This window comes from Aptenodytes patagonicus, chromosome 2, assembly GCF_965638725.1.
Source record: "Aptenodytes patagonicus chromosome 2, bAptPat1.pri.cur, whole genome shotgun sequence".
Lineage (NCBI taxonomy): Eukaryota > Metazoa > Chordata > Aves > Sphenisciformes > Spheniscidae > Aptenodytes > Aptenodytes patagonicus.
Genome location: NC_134950.1, coordinates 147,692,880 through 147,713,951, shown reverse-complemented (window position 1 = coordinate 147,713,951; position 21,072 = coordinate 147,692,880). Strand labels below are relative to the sequence as shown.

The 21,072-nt window shown below is 42.7% G+C and overlaps 1 protein-coding gene across 9 annotated transcripts in view; it reads left to right on the top strand.

The window, feature by feature from the left end:
• ADAM22 (ADAM metallopeptidase domain 22) overlaps positions 1–21,072 on the top strand; it is a 71,685-nt gene that overhangs the window by 21,939 nt on the left and 28,674 nt on the right. For 8 of the 9 annotated variants that reach the window (XM_076331571.1, XM_076331577.1, XM_076331573.1 and 5 more), the window contains exons 11-23: positions 784–835; positions 2,709–2,808; positions 9,059–9,130; positions 9,778–9,870; positions 12,022–12,102; positions 12,330–12,380; positions 12,666–12,729; positions 13,239–13,344; positions 13,912–14,028; positions 14,737–14,905; positions 15,883–15,991; positions 19,540–19,630; positions 20,969–20,986. In XM_076331571.1, coding sequence (XP_076187686.1) covers positions 784–835; positions 2,709–2,808; positions 9,059–9,130; positions 9,778–9,870; positions 12,022–12,102; positions 12,330–12,380; positions 12,666–12,729; positions 13,239–13,344; positions 13,912–14,028; positions 14,737–14,905; positions 15,883–15,991; positions 19,540–19,630; positions 20,969–20,986 — 1,123 coding nt within the window. Of the gene's footprint in view, positions 1–783; positions 836–2,708; positions 2,809–9,058; positions 9,131–9,777; positions 9,871–12,021; positions 12,103–12,329; positions 12,381–12,665; positions 12,730–13,238; positions 13,345–13,911; positions 14,029–14,736; positions 14,906–15,882; positions 15,992–19,539; positions 19,635–20,968; positions 20,987–21,072 lie in introns of those variants that run through there. The other variant, XM_076331580.1, reaches the window with a different exon arrangement.

Here is a 21,072-nt window from a genome sequence, read left to right as displayed (position 1 = left end):
TTAATTGTAGTTTTAAAATGGAAGCAATAAACTGATGTTCATGTATTACAGTAAGGCAAATTGCAGAAAGAGAAAGGTGAAAGTATATGTGCAAAGCATATGTACAGAAATAGACACAAGACACAGCTTTGAAAGCGGAGGGCTGAGAACAGAGCGAAGCAATCCCAGGCAGGCTGGCAGGGCAGAAGAGAGGGCTGCCCTCTGCCTGCCGGGGAGTCGCGTGGGGAAGGGAGGGAGAGCGGAGGAAGAAACTGCTAGATCCTGCTGTACTGGCTTGTGTTTACAGACCATTTTATGCATTTTTGTGTGCATTATTGTTTGGGGTTTTTTTCAAGCGAAGATTTCCCCAGTCACATTAGTAAGTAGTAGAAGAGAACTAAAAAATTAGAAGAAGGGTTAAAATGATTTATTTTTTTACTCTGAAAATTTGGGAATCAAATATCACGACACGGGAGAAGGCAGGAGAGCTGACTCATGATTTGCAAGTGATGGAGGCTGACACTGCAGTTTCCCCTAACTTCACTTTAAGAGAAGGAAAGAAAACCAGGACGTATTTTCAAAGCTCAGGATTGCATAGAGTCATGTATAGTTTTTGAAAGAAGGTTTGTCAGCGTGCATTGATACACTTAAACTAAGGTGTGCAATAAACCAGCAAATTATTTTTTTCAATTTGTATTTAAATATGAAATGGAATTGACTACAGTGTGGTTTTTGTGATAAGAAATGTATTATTTTGGACTCACAAGACTCAAGATGTAAATTTTTTTTTTTTGTTGTTGTCAGGTGAGTGTAAGTGTGAGGACACGTGGTCCGGATGCATAATGGGAGACACGGGGTAAGGCATTTCACTAGAGGAAAGTCATGTCCTTCGTACAATGACATAAAGGAAAGGTGTGAAAATGTTTGCCTTTTGTGGTTCAGCAGAATATTTTCTGTGAATCATTTTTCAGAAAGTAAGGTATTAGCTGTACAACATATGTAGAAAAGACACTTTCAAAGAAATGTGTGAATAAGTGAGTTAACGAGAGGATATGTGAGGATTTTTAGTGACTGCTGGTTTAACTCACAAAGCAGAGGGCTCAACAGCCAAGCCAGGTCATTGCAGAGAAGCAGAAGCGTGCTCAGCTTCTTTTCTCCTGCGAGTTTGCTTTTAAGGTGTGGGAACAAACAATGACACATGCTAATTCTTGAAATACTATTGTCAAATTGCTTAAGTATGTCTCATTTTCAGTGTTTCTGTTGGAATCTTTCATCTGTATCTATTATTTTTTTATCCTCCAGTTTGTGTGATAATGTTAGAAAAACTGCTCCCATTGGAGGTTGAATACGCTTATGCCCACATATAATGCCACCGGAGAGACTTTATCTGAAGACTAGTGAATCAGCAAATTTTTGCTGCTAGATGAAATTTGATGCTAACGTGTGTATTCAGACCTTAATTCTTCATATTACAGGCCTGTTTTTTGTCATGTATATGAATTAAACTATAGTCTAGTTTTAGATATAGACAGTGCTTTTTAATTTCAAACTGACCTGCAAATTTTCACAATAGCTTTGTGGTCAGAACAATTTTGAACAAAGAAGCATATTTCATTGAAAGCTCTTTGGAAGTGTGAATGTGTGCCTTTTTCACCTTGTCTACCTAAAAATCATACTAGGTATGTGATTCCTTATCTAATGGTCTTTAAATTCTTTATCTGAAATCCAAACCTTTCAAATAATTAGGTACACAAAAAAAGCTTGTATTTACATAGCTTATTGATGAAGGATGGTGAATCCCACATTCTCTGTAGTCTTTAGACCTAAATCATAAACACTAGAGGTGGAAAAGATCAATTATGGTTTGCAAGCCATCACTCCTGGCAATGCAGGATTATTTTGTATAGCACTTCTGCTAATATTTTTTTATCCAGTGATGAGCTGATACGGGAAAGCCCTTGAGACTCCAAAATCTGCATGAAGCATAAGTACTTTCACGACTAAGGACCTAAATATAAAGATCACTTAAGTTACTTTGGGAAAAATTCTTTCCCAGTGGAAAGGATCCATGCAAAGATTCTCTGCATCATAATTGTTTTTAGGTGGTGCACTGTGCCTTAGGTTGGCACTCTGTGCTCGAATGAAATGGTTGGACTCGATGATCTTAGAGGTCTTTTCCAACCTCAATGATTCTATGATTCTATGATTCTTTGAAATGTATTCAGTGGGGCACATGAGGGAGGGAAGCCGAAATGTTAGCTGATGTTTGTTAGAAGCATGTTTTAAAATGGCATGACTCTATTACATAAAAATTCTGTGGGCCAGGAGAGCAATTTCATCTAAGAGGGAAATGAACTATGAGCAATTTTTGTCTTCTGCGGTAAGTACGGGAAGAAATAAACGTATTTCTGAGATCAGGCCCGTTAGTGGAACAGGTCATGTTTGTGAAAATTACACACTGTGTGGTAAGATTTGTGGTATTTGGCATGAAATAACTTAGTGAAATGTTTTAGACCTCTCACTTTCCATTGCTGAAAGTTCTTTGTCATTTACTAAAATGACTTACAAATTAGATAGAGTTACAAGCAGAGAGTCACTCTGATTCTGAACAGTGTAATGTTGTACTTTTTCTAAAGTATAACATTATATTTCTCCTCCCATTTTGAAAAAAGAAAATACATTGTAAAAAGCACTATAGAAAGTAATCCTGCTACCTTTTTTCTGTGCAGGTATTATCTTCCAAGCAAGTTCTCCAAATGTGATATTGAAGAGTATCATGAATTTTTAAACAATGGAGGTGGAGCCTGCCTTTTTAATAAACCAACCAAAGTAAGCATTACCTTATTATTGAGTATTATTTCTATTCTATTTCTAATTTAGATGAAACCAAGAAGAATGAAAATGATAATGTTAGGAAAAAACCCACCTGTAATTTTGATATTTCTGGTTTTCTCTAAGTTCTGAATTTTCTGGTGACATAGGGCTCACAAGCCCTGGTCCTCATGGGGGACTTCAGCCACCCCAACATGTGTTGGAGGGACAACACGGCAGGGCATAAGCAATCCGGGAGGTTCCTGGAATACGTTGATGATAACTTCCTTCTCCAAGTGGCAGAGGAACCAACGAGGAGAGGTGCTATGCTGGACCTTGTTCTCACCAACAAGGAGGGGCTGGTGGGGAATGTGAAGCTCAAGGGCAGCCTGGGCTGCAGTGACCACGAAGTGGTGGAGTTCAAGATCCTTGGGGCACCGAGGAGGGCGCACAGCAAGCTCACTACCCTGGACTTCAGGAGAGCAGACTTTGGCCTCTTCAGGGATCTGGTTGGTAGAGTGCCATGGGACAAAGCCCTGGAGGGAAGAGGGGCCCAAGAAAGCTGGTTAATATTCAAAGATCACCTCCTTCAAGCTCAGGAGCGATGCATCCCAACAAAGAGGAAGTCAGGCAAAAACGCCCGGAGGCCTGCATGGATGAACGAGGAGGTCCTGGAGAAACTCAAACGCAAAAAGGAAGCCTACAGAGGGTGGAAGCAAGGACAGGTAGCCTGGGAGGAACACAGAGAAATTGTCCGAGCAGCCAGGGATCAGGTTAGGAAAGCTAAAGCTCTGACAGAATGAAATCTGGCCGGGGACATCAAGGGCAACAAGAAAAGCTTCTATAGGTATGTCGGGGATAAAAGGAAGACGAGGGAAAATGTGGGCCCTCTCTGGAATGAAATGGGAGACCTGGTTACCCGGGATATGGAGAAGGCGGAGGTACTCAATGACTTTTTTGCCTCAGTCTTCACCAGCAAGCGCTCGAGCCTCACCACCCAAGCTGCAGAAGGCAAAGGCGGGGACTGGGAGAATGAAGAGCCGCCCACTGTGGGAGAACATCAGGTTCGAGACCATCTAAGGCACCTGAAGGTGCACAAGTCCATGGGACCCAATGAGATCCATCCGTGGGTCCTGAAGGAACTGGCGGATGAAGTTGCTAAGCCACTATCCATCGTATTTGAGAAGTTGTGGCAGTCCAGTGAAGTTCCCACTGACTGGAAAACGGGAAACATAACCCCCATTTTTAAAAAGGGAAAAAAGGAAGACCCAGGGAACTACAGGCCAGTCAGTCTCATGTCTGTGCCTGGCAAGATCATGGAACAGATCCTCCTGGAAGCTATGCTAAGGCACATGGAGGACAGGGAGGTGATTCGAGACAGCCAGCATGGCTTCACCAAGGGCAAGTCCTGCCTGACTAACCTAGTGGCCTTCTGTGATGGAGTGACTACATCAGTGGACACGGGAAGGGCTATGGATGTCGTCTATCTGGACCTCTCTAAGGCCTTTGACATGGTCCCCCACAACATCCTTCTCTCTAAACTGGAGAGATATCGATTTGGGGGGGGACTGTCCAGTGGATGAGGAATTGGTTGGATGGTCGCATCCAGAGGGTAGTGGTCAACGATTGGTGACGAGTGGCGTCCCGCAGGGGTCCATATTGGGACCGGTACTGTTTAATATCTTCATCAGTGACACAGACAGTGGGATGGAGTGCACCCTCAGCAGGTTTGCAGATGACGCCAAGCTGAGTGGTGCAGTCAACAGGCCAGAGGGATGGGATGCCATCCAGAGGGACCTGGACAAGCTCGAGAAGTGGGCCTGTGTGAACCTCATGAGGTTTAACAAGGCCAAGTGCAAGGTCCTGCACCTGGGTTGGGGCAAGCCCCGATATCAACACAGGCTGGGGGATGAAGGGATTGGGAGCAGCCCTGCCGAGAAGGACTTGGGGGTACTGGTGGATGAAAAGCTGGACATGAGCCAGCAATGTGCACTCGCAGCCCAGAAGGCCAATCGTATCCTGGGCTGCATCAAAAGCAGCGTGGCCAGCAGGTGGAGGGAGGTGATTCTGCCCCTCTACTCTGCTCTGCTGAGACCCCACCTGGAGTACTGCATCCAGCTCTGGAGCCCTCAGCATAAGAAAGACACGGACCTGTTGGAGCGGGTCCAGAGGAGGGTCACAAAAATGATCAGGGGGATGGAATACCTCTCCTATGAAGAAAGGCTGAGAGAGTTGGGGTTGTTCAGCCTAGAGAAGAGAAGGCTTCGGGGAGATCTTCTTGCAGCCTATCAGTACTTAAAGGGGGCTTATAAAAAGGATGGGGGCAAACTTTTTAGCAGGGCCTGTTGCGAGAGGACAAGGGGGAATGGCTTTAAACTAAAGGCGGGCAGATTTAGACTAGATCTAAGGAAGACATTTTTTACACTGAGGGTGGTGAAGCACTGGCACAGGTTGCCCAGAGAGGTGGTGGATGCCCCATCCCTGGAACCATTCCAGGTCAGGTTGGACGGGGCTCTGAGCAACCTGATCTAGTTGAAGATGTCCCTGCCCACAGCAGGGGGGTTGGACTAGATGACCTTTAGAGGTCCCTTCCAACCCAAACTATTCTATGATTCTATGATATGAGTGAAAGTAGCTGATTTTAGTTCATAGTAGTTTGGAAATTATATTTAAATAATTTTTTAATAAGTGTTTTCATGTCCAACAGAGTTCCCACAGGCTTTGATCTAGAACCGTCCCTCACACAGTTTGTTCTGAATATTGTAAATACAATATATTGCTGAATTTATTTGCTGAGGTTTCAAGTGTCTTGGTAAATTTTTGCAGTTTGAATTCTAATTTGCGTTGAACTGATGTCTTTTGGTACAAATCTCTGGAAGTTGAGGTAAGATTGCTTTTATTTCACATGTGTCCCAAGATGAAGACACAACTCCCAGAGCCTCTGCAGGGGGTGCACTGCTGTGCAGCCCAACGGCTTTGCAGGCACCAGCAGTTACCAGTGGTTGTGATATTCTCCCTGTTCGGAGAAGGCGAAGTTTTTACAGTGGCTCTCAGAACAGAGTTTGGAAATGGACTAGTTTTTCTAAAGCTGGAAGAGTCAGAGCAGGAGAGAAAGCCCCAAGGAGTAGGGGACAGTCACTACTGTGACTCTCCGTGAGGAGAGCCCGTGGTTGCTGGGTACCCGTCACACTCCTCATTCCCCAGGCACTGTCCTCATGGTCCCCATCACTGTCACCAGCGTCTGTCATCCTCTGAACCACGTGTGCTGGGGGAGAAACGTGTCTGGTGAGAGGTGCTCAGATCATCTTAGCCCTGTGTTAGCTCCTTCCAAGCCAACTCATGTGGCTCTGCACAACCCTGCCTTGTGCTGGGGAGTCCCCCAGACGGGGAAGGCTGGCAAATCCCTGCTGGACCCTGGTCCTCAGTGCCACTGTACCTTGCCTCATTTAGCAGGGTGTGTTACCTCCTTAAAGGCTTGGGGGCAGGAGAGCTACAAAAGCATTGGGACCCACTTAAATGATTAACCCATCCCCTCCAAACTTGCCTCTGAAGTACGAAATCAGAGGTCTTGCTGCATGAGTCTTGGAAAGCAGAAGTGGGGAATATCTCTTGAGATAGTATTCGCCTTTTCTTTGCTTCTGTTATCTCAATTTTGGCCTGCTAAACAGGTATATTCACATGAAGGATGCAAAGAGTGTGAAATGATTAACTGAGACATTTAAGGGAGATAAATACAAAACAAGGCTTAAGAAACTCCAGCCAAGATGCAAGCACTTCTACAATGGAGGGTTTGCAGCAGGGTTTCAGTATATTCCTGCTCCATTTACTGAAGCATGTGTTAAAATGTAAAGTAATCAGGATAATGATCTTTACTCTTTTCTATATATAATTAATGTTATCTTCTATTTAATGGCTGTCTTTCAACAAGCAAAGGAAAGAGGCTAAGGCAGAAAGACAGTGCAATGTGGAAAAAAGACTTGGTAGCTGAGGTGGTCACAGATGTAAAAGAGAAAGTCAATTCTGGAGTGATGCGCGTTCCTCCTGGAGCGACTAAGAAAAAGTGCATGTTCCAACAATCACAGAATTTCCATAAATGTTAGAGAGGGGAGGAGAAAGCATCAAATCTGGATAAGCTGAGTCTGCTTATCTCTCAAAGGTCTCCTTTTCAAGGAAGAATGTATTATTAAAAGTGGAGAGATAGCACTGTAATTCGTTAATAAGATGTAATATTTTTCATTCTTTAAAATGCACCTGCATTTTAGAAGTTTGCTTTTTCCCATCTCATTAAATGTTGAGAGAAATATTGGTGGTTTTATTTCTTTGCTGAGTGAATTGTTTCCATAGTGTAATGTGTCTTATTTGGGCTTGTTGTAGCGATTATGTTCATTTACACATCTGTCACTTGGAAAAATCCAATTACTCTCATCTCAATTTAGATTGCCAGCATTTACAATTTTTTCTAATGGCATGTGGAAATGTGAAAGTTAGATGTGGAAGCCAGGGTGATTTAGACTCTTTTATGTATCGTTGTTTGTGTTGGTTTAAAGTTATTGTCAGTGGATGTCTGTAATTCACAAGGCTGTCAAAGACGTGTTTCCTAGCAAAGGTGGTGAAACACAAACTTACTTTTGCTTTTCAAGAAATACGAGATAAAGGAAAACTGATGTGACAAGGTGCAGTGTTTGACAGTGCGCCACTGTAAGATCAGCTGTGATCCCGAAAATTACATCAATGACTGCTGGAGCAGATTGAGCATATGCTTTTTTCAGATGAATGGATGAGTTATATGACTTTTGGGGAAAAGTTACCCAATTTGCTTTTCATTTTTTTTCTTCCATTTCATATTTAGCTGTCCCTATTTACTGCAGCAAATTGGCCCAATGTTTCAAGGCAGGACGCTCTGTAACTGCCATCTACTTGTCTGTATTGTGCATCACACCTAGAGATACTGAAGAAGTTAAGATGTCTGGGAAAATATGATGGAAACAAACATTTTTAACAACTCTTTAATAGTTCTAAAAGATAATTGCTTGCTTACATTTAATGTAACATTCTACATACGCATTTCATGCTGCAGTCAAATTTCCATTTCAATAGGGGGATCTAATAATAGCACGTCAGCCTGTACCACAAGCCTCAGGCTGGTTTGTGGCACAGCGAAGTACGCAGGATGATGCTCCATCCTGTGGGCTACTGGCAGAAAGGCAGCAGCCAGAGAAAAATGCACTGTACACCATGAGCAATATACTTGTGCAGATGGCTCGTGAGCAGAGTGGTTTCTGGAACGATCCTAGTTTAATTGGAGAACTCGGAGGACAATCTGCAAAATTTTAGGCTTGGTGACACGCTTATATGACTTCTTGTTTATGTAGTAAAAGTACTCTTATGTTTTGTTATGCCCAATGTTATGCCCATGTTATTTCTTCTTGAAGAATTACCTCTAGAAATTTTAGGAAAACGGAAGCAATGAAACTGAAAAGAACAGAGTATAGGCGTCCATTAAAAGATAACATAGCATGGGTCCTATGTGAAAAATGGTGAATGAATTTTGCCTCTAGGAAAGGAAAGTACTAGTACAAATATACAGATTTAGACATTTTAAGTTACAGTTTAGTGGGGAGGCTGAAGGGAAGGGGAGGAAGCCTCACCAGCTATACTTTCTGATATGTCTGTGACACATGCTTATGGAAAACTGCTGAAAGTTCCCAACTGTGGTAGAGAAAAAGGGAAGGAAAAAGCATCCGACTGCAAAAAAAACTGACAAAGAAACCCAGCCTCTCCCCTCTCCCTGCATTTCTGAGTCACGTGCTCCCAAAGGACAAATTTTTTTTATGGCTATTCCTTCTGGAGGTATTATGCAGGCATCAACCGGGGACACAGCCCTCATCACTTCAATTTCAGAACAACAGCAATTGCAACCCCTGTGATTATAATGAAAATGTCATATTGTTTTAAATTTTTTCTTTTATTGTCACACCTTTTGTTTTGATTGTGGCTTCTGCTCAAACTGAATCTGCTGTAAAAATGGCAGTCTCACACAGAAGACTCCATGTGACTCTGCAGTATTGATGAATTAATTCACAGCATTGTTCGTTCTCTCACATTTCGTTTGTGTTGTTTCTAGTCTGCTTCTTCCTGAGTTGTGGGTACTGTGTTTTGGTTAATGCATTTGGAGTGCTAGCTAAAAAACTCCATGTTGTACAGAATAAATATGACAATGATTCCCTTAGGAGACACATGCCCTTTGATTTCTGATTTTGCCCTGCAGCTTCTGGATCCTCCAGAATGTGGCAATGGCTTTGTGGAAGACGGAGAAGAGTGTGACTGTGGGACAATAGCGGTAAGTGCAACGTACTTTAAATTAGCCACTAGATTCTCCAGGACACGGTGCTGCTCATCACTGCCGTTGATATTAAGTGGAGGAAGACAGGCAATGTTAAGGTCCTGTGGCAAAGGATTCATTATTTTTTACCTTTTTCCATCATGTTTAACACAATGTGGGTGCTGCCCATCACTGCTGTTGACATTAAGTGGAGGAAGACAAGCAATGTTAAGGTCCTATGGCAAGGGATTCATCATTTCTTACCTTTTTCCATCATGTTTAACACAATGTGGGCCAGCTTTTTTATTTTATCACCACATAAATTCTGAAGAGTAATAGCAATAGCTACCTGTGCAGAATCAAGCCTTAAAGGATGTTAAAGAAAGTGTTTTCCTAGATGGGAACATGATTCTGGTCAGTGCTAAAATGTCAGTATTTAATGATTCCTAACTGTGAAGTTAGGAAAATTATTTCCTATATTGCATAGCAAACAGCTGTGCAGGAGCTTCATACCTGACAGTGCATGCTTCTTTTTCTGCCTCCAGGTGCCTAAAAGCCTGGTTAAAAATCTGTTCAGGTAGCAAGCTAAGATGAGAAGTAATAAGAGAGCTTGCGGCTCATCTGCTTTTCCCATGTATTCTGTTATAAGTGTGTGTGTTCCCCAGGAGTGTGCCAGCGAAGGAGGAGAGTGCTGCAATACTTGCACCCTGACGGCAGGTTCCCAGTGCAGCAACGGGCTTTGCTGTCGGAAGTGCCGGGTAAGGGCAGTGACCTTCACTGCAGCGTCCTGACAGTAATGCATCCAGGTGGCTACAGGCACCGCAGCACGTCTTTTTCCTTGCAGACCTTGTGTTTCCTTTTCTGAAAGCTTGCCTTTTAAAATTGGCTGAAAACTGGTTCGTCTGGGGCTATTCTCTTTCTTTTAGCCTGGGCTTCTTGGGGCAGGGATTGTGATCAAATGCAGAGCTGAATTAAAGCCTTCCAGTTTCAGACAAGTTTGAATCAGGTTGAAGTTCCACGAGGTTTCATTAGATGTCCTTGTTTAAACATGCACATCCTTACCCATGTGCTGGTCCCAAAGCCTTACATGTTGCTCTGGATTTGCCCATGAGACTGAATGGGAAGATCGTACCACAGAGGGCCGAGAGAAGGATATAGTTAAAAAAAACCCAAAAAACCCGCAGCTAACAGAATTGTTCAGAAGCGTTCATCTAAAAGACACCTGACTTCCATTTTACTTAGGTCTGCCTGTATCTCCTTATGTTTGGACTGACTGAAATCCTGTTGAGTAAGGGGAATCAAGCCCTGTGTAAACTATAAGGTATTCTTCCTGATACCTCGGTAAATAGTAAAAGGAGGTTTAGCCAGATCTTGGCTGTAAGGAAGGGAGCCCAGCTAAATATGACTTAAAATAGTTGTTTATACTCATTTAGTAGTAATGATAATTATTATTAATGTTATTAAAACCGTGGTGTACTCTGTGTGATATTTTTATCTTTATCTGTGGGCATTTGAGGGTTTCATTTCCTTAGGAAGAGCATTAGTAATAACTGTGGACCACATTCTTGACTTCGTGCTCATCCTAATGTTAAAAAAAGAAAAAGCACAGATTATGCTGGAACAGATCACATTTCCCTAAGCACATTCCTTTTTTTTAATATAATATCAACGATTAGCAGATTACCAGTGTGGGTGAATTTTGTTCAAGTATCCAAGTCACATAGGCACCATATTAAAGACTCTCAGAAAAAAATTAAGCTTCTGCATACCTACATTTTTTTTGCAAACGAGAGAAGGGTTTATCTACATACAGAGTGGCGAAGGTGAGCCAATGAAAGGAAAGGCAGAATTTTGCAAAACACGTGTCCCTAGGAGGTGTTAATCAGGACAACTCAAAAGACCATGTATAACAGTTCCCAAACTTGGGGTTACCTTCTCCTGTAATACCCTGCCTGAAAGCAGGAGTGATGGAGGGATTGCAAGCAAAACATGGTGGGTGTACATCCCAGCATCTGTAGTGTCTCTGACAACATTCCTGTCTGTCTGCATTTTTCCAGAGACTGGTAGGGAAAAAATAAGCTGAAGGCTGAGAAAGTACCAGAGTCTAGCTCTTCCACTGACGTGTGTCCGTTCACGCCAGCTGTGGAGTTAGCAGTTGTCCCCAAAAAAATGTATGCGCATGCAGATCCAGAAAAAAAGTCACACAGCTGCAAAATGAACTGAATATCACAGACTTAAGAAACCTTTCAGGGAAAATAAGAGGTCTGCACTAACAATTGCCACTAATGGGATGTCTTCCTGCTTTTACAAGTCTTGAGAGTTAGCACAGAAGTCTTTAACCAAAATGCCTATGTTAGGTCACTGATACATTTTTCGTTGTTAAATATCTGGTCACTTAGAAAATGGTGTCAAACCATATAGAATTCAGTACATTTATTAATAGTTTCTCTTCTACAATGGAGCATTGTAATAACCATGGTGTTTATACCTAGAGCTTTGCAGTGTTATTCATCCCTAGAAAGAAGATCAGGATCACTCTCCCTGTTTCATAAAGAAGAGTAAAATAGTCACAAAAAGGCACAGTGACCTGGTCAAGATAATGGTGCAAGCCACTGCAGTATTGATTTGATAAACGCCAGGGGTCCTGTGTCCCGGGAGAGCACTTATCCTGCTCGGCCCCACACTCGATGCACTCAGCGGGGGGTGCCTCAGTGGTACCACTTGCACCAGTAAATGGCCGGTGGCTTGACCCGTGCAACGTCTGCACCAGGGAAAGGAAAGTCTTCCCACTTCAGTCAGCACATGAAAACTTCACATTTTTTATTTTAGTTAAAACTCGTAGGAAAGCATTGCATTTAAGGCAAGATATGGAGAAATCAAGACAATAATTTTCTGTCCTTTTTTTTCAGTTTGAACCTAAAGGAGTTTTGTGCCGAGAAGCAGTGAATGATTGTGATATTGCAGAGAACTGCACAGGAAATTCCAGTCAGGTGATTTTTATATCTTCTATCCAAGAGATTAAAAAAACACCTGTAGTCTCTCAATCACTATGGATGTTACCATTTTGTATAGTAAGGTGCATAAAAATTATATTAAACCTGCTGATACTGAAAAAAAAGGCATGATACTGAAATAATTTTCCATACGACATTTGTTGTATGCTTTGCTTCCATGCTTGTCTGATTTATGATATATTAGTTATTTTCTCTTTCTATAGTGTTCTCCCAATATCCATAAAATGGATGGATATTCATGTGATAACAAGCAGGTAATTAGCACGTCAATTTGTTTTACATTCTTTCTGCTTTTATAGATTCCTTTTTATAGATTTTGGTTTAAGGTCTTTGGAAGTCACCTGGGACAGTTCTGCTGACATTCCTGAGTTTTGGGTGCTAGTTATATTTTGGAGCTAAGCATTTAAATGAACAGAAAGTAGAATCACATAGTAGTTGCCTCAATAGAAAGCATGTGACAAATCTGTATATTAAACAAATACATATTTTGGAAAATCAAGTTATTTGAAACTTTTTCTGTATCTTTTCTTTCTTTCTAGGGTATTTGTTTTGGAGGAAGATGTAAAACCAGGGACCGGCAGTGTAAATATATCTGGGGTGAAAGTGAGTGAATTCTATTGTTTCTAAGTTGTTTGTTGTTCATGTGGCTTGAAAGATTATCTTAGCTGAGAAAAATTACGGAAGAAACATATTCAGGACATATGTCCCTCCCCCTCTTCCCTCCTCATTTTGTCTTTCCATCCTCTTTTCCAGCTCTTTCTCTAGTGTTGGTTAACTTACTGGTGATTATTCTGAAGTCTTAGGTAACTTCTCATTAATAACCACCTAGGGAGCCTATACTCATATTTATTGATTTATTTCAGTGGCTTCTGGACATTTTTGACCAATAAATCCTGGTCAATCTGAACAAAATCTTAAAACAGTCCTGTGGTGCCAACATAAAACTTTTCATTGAGAACACCATGCAGAGTTTCACAGGCCACTTGCAGACCATTGGTACTGCAGTTCACAGATTGGGAAGCTCTGCTTGCTTTGATTGTGTATCGCCATTTCCCAGGACCTGGCTTTTCGAAGTCGTCATCATCTTAGAAGAGATTTGTTTCTGTTTTTAGAAGTGACAGCTGCTGACAGGTACTGCTATGAGAAGCTGAATATTGAAGGGACTGAGAAAGGGAACTGTGGAAGAGACAAGGACTCTTGGATACAGTGCAATAAACAGTAAGTTGATCCATTTAGAAAACAACTGGTATGAGATTTTTATCCCTGATCCAGTTCTCTAGCTGGCATGAAGAGGCTCAAAAAGCCTCTGTACAGAACAGACTTCTCCTGGCCTTCTTCTGCAGACCATAGTGCAGGAAATTCTGGAGGGAGAGGAGTGTCGAGAGGAGATGATTTCTGTCAAGAGAGCACCATCTGAGCTTTGGGAGCACTTGGACCAAAAGCCAGTATCTACTGCTTCTCCTCTGCGGGCCAGTTACTGTATCTTAATACGATAATAAACCAATTTGATGTGGTTTGTTCTTGACAGCTCACTGCTTGCTATTACTCAGAGCATTTTTGATAATATATTTTTGATAATTTTGATAATACTCTTTTCCCAGTCTAAGCTCTGAGGAAAATAGTTTTCTTGGGAAACAAGACATTATTTACGGGAGTTACTGTCAGTGGGAGAAAAGCAAGGAATAACAAACGTTACAAAGCAAGTGAAGAAAAACACATTTTTTTGATCATCCATTTTCACTGAATTTTCTTTTCAGTGAGTATCTGTTTATTCTCTCAATGCAGGGATGTGCTTTGTGGATACCTTCTGTGCTCCAATATATCCAGTGTGCCCAGGCTTGGAGAACTTGATGGTGAAATCACATCGTCAATCTTGCAGTTTGGAAAAGTCTACAACTGCAGGTAATTGGAAATCCTGAAAACAGAACAGACAATCAATATCCATCTTACATGGAAAAGCAGCTTTCTCATTCCTAAGTGGAGAACAACTGTTTCCATTAATTTTTTTTTCCTATTAACACATAACCATTATTCTAGCTCAACCTTTGTTAAGCTTCAGGAACTTGACTGTGTGTGAGGAGCGCAGCTGGTTTGCTTTTGCAGTCCCCTCTGTGTAGTAGTTAATTTTGCCTGAAGAGACATAATGCTCTTCTCTGGCCTCTTAATTTTACAATAGTAAAATCAATGTTTGTGAAGTACTTAATGTACTCAAAATACTTAGACATATGCCTGCACTGCCAAAGCTAACTGGCAGCTTAATACGTTGCCATATGTTAGCTGAATCCCAGTTATAGACCTGGTGTGTTATCATAGCTTCACACAACTGTAAGATGAAACAAAGTCCTACATGAGTAAGCTCAATGTTTTATCCAACACTAGCTCCTACACAGGAAAATTTTCACCATTACATTTGTTTCATGTAGGTATGCTGCATTTTAGTTTGTTTCACGTTAGGGCCAGTGAGATAAATAAGCCAATACTTACTCTTTCCTGGTCCTGGGCATCATATAATGCAGACAGAAATGAAGGCAGCAGCCCAGAGCCCAGTTTCTCAAGCAGTCCCATCTAATCACAGCACAAGTCTCCGGGGTCCTCTTGGTTGTCTTGCAGTGGTGGCCATGTGAAGCTCGATGAGGAGACAGACCTGGGCTATGTGGAGAATGGGACGCCGTGTGGGCCGAACATGGTGTGCCTTGAGCATCGCTGCCTCCCCACCGAGGCCTTCAACTTCAGTACCTGCCCAGGCACCACAGACAGCCAAATTTGTTCAGGACATGGTGTATGTTCTTGTACTCTTTAATCCTTTTTTCTGTTTTTGCTGAGTATCTGGCGTTGTGTAGTGTACTAGCTAGACCTTTCAGGAAGCCAGCAGCGTGACTCTAGAAGTCTTTAAACTGGAGAAGCTTTTGAAAAGGAAAGGGGGAGGAAGCACATAAATAAACATAATGCACACAGTCAAGGCATCTTAAACAATGAGTCACAGTAAGTACATATTAGTTTTGCAAAAATTTTATCAATCAATTCTTTTGCTATCACTTCTGCTAACGTGATATTTCCTCAGGCAATGTACTGGAGAATATAAAGGTTTAAGAACTGAGAAACTTGGGTCTCTGTTCTTCCAGATGCTCTTTTTAATTCCCTCTGTATTATGTCGGCCAAGAAGGTTTATAAAGTTGTTGGATTTTGTTGGCTGAGAGTTACTTTGCTCTAGAGGAGAGGGCAGCGAGCTGGCTCTTGGCTAGTGACAGCTTCTCCGCTCGGTGCACTGCCTATGGCTCTGCTGTGGCCCTGGCGAGTCCCATAGTCCCTCACACGGTTTGAAGCAGTGTCCAGGTCCCTACGGCTGAGCTGAGATCAAAGGAGTTGGTCTCTCATAACATCTTTTGTCTTTTACACTGCATTAAAACTCCCTTTTTAATCTGAAATTAACCATTTCATCATATTTTGAAAAAATAAAATCTTTGAGGTTCAGAGTCTCCCAAAGCAATTATAAATGGCTCTATTAAATATATATTACATTAAAATATATTAAGGTAATTAATACATATTACATACATTTATATATAAAGTATAAGAATACATTTAATACATTTATACCTAACATATAAATTAAAAAATGCTGTATATTAAAAACATTTTGCAAAATTTTGCAGGCAGTCAAAATCAGTGCTATATGACTGTACTTATACTGTAGTTATTAATTATGGGAATAGGTTAATTTTATGATTTTATTCTGAGCTGCACTTTTGGCTGCAGGTTTGTAGCAATGAAATAAAGTGTGTCTGTGACCGATTCTGGGGAGGAGATGACTGCAGTTTTCGCATCAAAGATGATATATTTTTTGATAAAGATGCCATCAATAAAGGTACGTTGTTATAATTTTTACCAATAACTGGAAAAGCTTGGATTTGAGGAAGGTTCATTAAGCAAAACTGGATCTCCTACTCTTTCAGTTAGCATACAACATTAGGCACCATGAGGAGCCTTATTCCCTTCCCTTCCCTTCCTCCCTGTGTCTGTGAATGAGGTCTCAGACCTGGGGCTGGATGCGAGCGGTGCTGCTCACAAGCACTCAGTACAACTCTCGGGACTGGTACCAGTGTGTCCAGTTGTACCTTGCTTCTCCCAGTCATCTGAGTGGCCTTATTAAGTATATTGATAGATTAAGACAAGTAAAAAGTTACTGGGACTTTTCATATCTAGATGGAAAGGTAATGTTGCTTACATGATTGGTTTTTATTTGTAGAGTCAATTTTTTATTACATGGCCAGTATGCAGAATGTTGGCGCACAAATTTTAGGCTTTTACATTTTTTTAGTGAAAGTTTTATTCATCTTCTGGCTTGCATACAAGAGAAAGATATATCGTGAAAAAGTGAGGGTGTAAATCTTTTTCATTATAAATCATAGAATCATAGAATCATAGAATCATTGAGGTTGGAAAAGACCTCTAAGATCATCGAGTCCAACCGTCAACCCAACACCACCATGCCCACTAAACCATGTCCCTAAGCGCCTCATCTACACGTCTTTTAAATACCTCCAGGGATGGGGACTCCACCACTTCCCTGGGCAGCCTGTTCCAATGTTTCACCACTCTTTCAGTAAAGAAATTTTTCCTTACATCCAATCTAAACCTCCCCTGCCGCAACTTGAGGCCATTTCCTCTCGTCCTATCGCTTGTTACTTTGGAGAAGAGACCAACACCCACCTCGCTACAACCTCCTTTCAGGTAGTTGTAGAGAGCGATGAGGTCTCCCCTCAGCCTCCTTTTCTCCAGGCTAAACAACCCCAGTTCCCTCAGCCACTCCTCATCAGACTTGTTCTCCAGACCCCTCACCAGCCTCGTTGCCCTTCTCTGGACACGCTCCAGCACCTCAACGTCCTTCTTGTAGTGAGGGGCCCAAAACTGAACACAGTATTCAAGGTGCGGCCTCACCAGGGCCGAGTACAGGGGGACAATCACATCCCTACTCCTGCTGGCCACACTATTTCTGATACAGGCCAGGATGCCATTGGCCTTCTTGGCCACCTGGGCACACTGCCGGCTCATGTTCAGCCGGCTGTCGACCAACACCCCCAGGTCCTTTTCTTCCAGGCAGGTTTCCAGCCACTCTTCCCCAAGCCTGTAGCGCTGCATGGGGTTGTTGTGGCCGAAGTGCAGGACCCGGCACTTGTCCTTGTTGAACCTCATACAGTTGGCCTGGGCCCATCGATCCAGCCTGTCCAGGTCCCTCTGCAGAGCCTTCCTACCCTCGAGCAGATCAACACTCCCACCCAACTTGGTGTCGTCTGCAAACTTACTGAGGGTGCACTCAATCCCCTCATCCAGATCATCAATAAAGATATTAAACAAGACCGGCCCCAGTACTGAGCCCTGGGGAACACCGCTCGTGACCGGCCGCCAACTGGATGTAACTCCATTCACCACAACTCTCTGGGCCCGGCCATCCAGCCAGTTTTTGACCCAGCGCAGAGTCCACCTGTCTAAGCCGTGAGCCGCCAGCTTCTCGAGGAGAATGCTGTGGGAGACAGTGTCAAAGGCCTTGCTGAAGTCCAGGTAGACCACATCCACAGCCTTTCCCTCATCCACTAGGCGGGTCACCTGGTCATAGAAGGAGATCAGGTTGGTCAAGCAGGACCTGCCTCTAATGAATCCATGCTGGCTAGGCCGGATCCCCTGGTTGTCCCGCTCATGCCTTGTGAGCGCCCTCAAGATGAACCGCTCCATAATCTTCCCCGGCACCGAGGTCAGGCTGACAGGCCTGTAGTTCCCCGGATCCTCCTTCCGGCCCTTCTTGTGGATGGGCGTCACATTGGCAAGCCTCCAGTCATCCGGGACCTCCCCCGTTAACCAGGACTGCTGATAAATGATGGAGAGCGGCTTGGCGAGCACCTCCGCCAGCTCCCTCAGCACTCTCGGGTGGATCCCATCCGGCCCCATAGACTTGTGAGTGTCCAGGTGGCATAGCAGGTCATTGACTGCTTCCTCCTGGATTACGGGGGGTTCATCCTGCTCGCCGTCCCCGTCTTCCAGCTCGGGGGGCCGAGTACCCTGAGGATAACTGGTCTGCCTGTTAAAGACTGAGGCAAAGAAGGCATTGAGTACCTCAGCCTTTTCCTCATCCTCAGTGACAATGTTCCCCCTTGCATCCAATATGGGATGGAGATTCTCCTTGGCTCTCTTCTTGTCATTAATATATTTGTAAAAACTTTTTTTGTTGTCTTTAATGACAGCAGCCAGATTGCGTTCTAGCTGGGCTTTTGCCTTTCTCATTTCTTCTCTGCACGACCTAACGAGATCCCTGTACTCTTCTTGAGTCGCCTGCCCCTTCTTCCACAAGCGGTAAACTCTCCTTTTTTTCCTGAGTCCCAGCAAGAGCTCCCCGTTCAGCCAGGCCGGTCGTCTTCCCCGCCCATTCTTCTTAACGGCGTACGGGGACAGCCTGCTCCTGCGCCTTTAAGACTTCCTTCTTGAAGATAGTCCAGCCTTCCTGGACCCCTTTGCCCTTCAGGACCGTCTCCCAAGGGACTCTCTCAACCAACGTCCTGAACAGGCCAAAGTCCACCCTCCGGAAGTCCATGGTTGTGGTTTTGCTGCCCCCCCTCCTTACTTCACCAAGAATGGAGAATTCTATCATTTCATGGTCGCTAAGCCCAAGACGGCCTCCGACCACCACATCTCCCACCAGTCCTTCTCTGTTAGTAAACAGCAGGTCGAGCGAGGCACCTCCCCTGGTAGGCTCACTTACCAGCTGTGTCAGGAAGTTGTCTTCCACACACTCCAGGAACCTCCTAGACTGCTTCCTCTCTGCCGTGTTGTATTTCCAGCAGACGTCCGGGAAGTTGAAGTCCCCCACAAGAACAAGGGCTGGCGATTGAGAGACTTCTGACAGCCGCTTATAGAACGCTTCATCCGCCCCTTCATCCTGGTTGGGTGGTCTATAACAGACTCCCAGCAGGATATCTGCCTCGTTGGCCTTCCAATCCTTGTGGGGGGACAGTTTTACCATCTTCCAGAATGTCTTTTGCTTAGTTTATTCAGCTGTGGAAGGGATTTGAGCAAAAACAAACAAAAAAGTCACTTTTATTCCAATGTAAGCATGTATTTGCCAGGCAGGTTATAAGGATGTAAGCTACAGCAGTTTAATATTGATAACATTATATTGGCATACCTGGCACAACTTTCCCATGTAGCAAGTGTTCAGTTAAGGGAAACGGACACAGAGGTTAAAGCTTGATTTACAAATGATCTTTCTATGTCCATGCTATACTTCAAGATTATATCACTGGTTACAATTAATCAGCCTAGTGCAAGTTGTCCAAGCAGGTTTTTGAAAGACAGTGCATTTACTGTTTTTGTATATTTTTCTCCTAAAACCCTGTACATTTTTCCCCTTTCTTGTGTTTCCAGGTGTTGTTAGCACAAATATAATAATAGGGGCTATCGCTGGCACCATTTTAGTGTTGGCTCTCGTTTTAGGAATAACTGGTTGGGGTTACAAGTAAGTAAATTGTGTTCTTCTTAATAGAGTTAAAAATGTTTATTTCATCTGATAGCTGATTATGTTATGAAAAGAACAATTCAAACATAATCTAAAAAATCCAAATTGGATTATATTTATACAGTGACATTTTTATAGTATTAGCATTTTTCAAGCAATTCTTGCATGTGTGTGTGGTTTTGGAGAGCTTGATCCAGGTTTGAAATTGATTCTTATTTAGTTATTTCTTTTCTTTTTTTGTAGATGATCAGATTATTATTTTACTGTATCTGACAAAGGAAATACAAGAATATAGTCTGATTCGATTATAAATCTTTCCTAATGATGACGTAAATTTAGCAAGATTAGCCTTCAGATAGTCAGTAAAGCATTTAACCATAGGCTTCCTTAAACAGATGTTTATATTGTCAGCTTAACCTGAAATTAATTCAGGCGCGTTTTTCGGCAAGAGAGAGAGCTGTAATTTGCAAATAAGGTGCAAGTTCTCTCCTGGTGTAGAGCTGTCAGTGTTCCACTCACTGAAAGGCAAAATGGATTATTTTAGCCTGACTGCTCTTTTTCAATTTTTCTCCTTTTGTGATTTTTTTCTAAAACCAGGGGGGTTTAGGTTTTTTGCAGGTATTAAAAAAAGATTCAAGGTACTTACTTTGTCACCTGTGTTTGGGTGAGACTGGCTCCTGAAGTCCTTCCTCCACGGGTCCTTGGTGTGGTTGAAGGGCAGGGCAGGTTCAGCTGCAGGCAGTGCTGTAGCTGGAACACGGCCCCAGCGGTTTGGCGTAACAAACTGGCTCATCCCCTGCTGGTTTGCTAGACTGAGGTAGGCTGAGGGCAGCTCAGAAACATGTAACGAAAGAAGCATTTGGAAAAAAGTATGAAGACTAGGGTAGTAAAAAGGTAGGTTATGCTGTCTTCGTATATCACCCTCAGCTTCTGGCAGTATCTGAAAATCTGGACATCTATTTTGAGTACAACTCCAAAAGTTAAGGGCTCATTCTGAGATCACATCTAGCCAGTGGGACTGGTTTTTGGAGGTGGAGGGCAAGAGTGCACTTTTCACTAGCAGCTTCACAGTGAATAGACTTAAACTCATCATGAACTGCACCTCCAACTCAGCACTTATTTTAGCCATCAGTATGAATATCTTTTCCTTGTTTATTCTGATTCAGTATGTTTATGAGTATGTTTATTTCAGAAGTGTTTTCTGTAGAAATATTTTGAGCAAAAATTTCATTCTGCATGCATTGCTTTTGTCTTTACATTTTTTTTCTTTTACTGACCATGTATACCTGCATACTGATAACTCATTCTTCTTTCTTTCTCTTCTCTTTGTATGGAAAGAAACTACAGAAGACAGAGGTATGTCATAAAAGTAATGGAATGTGGTAGCTTTTCTTCTCTCTTGCTCATTTACATATAGTGATCACTATGTTTTCTATAAAGAA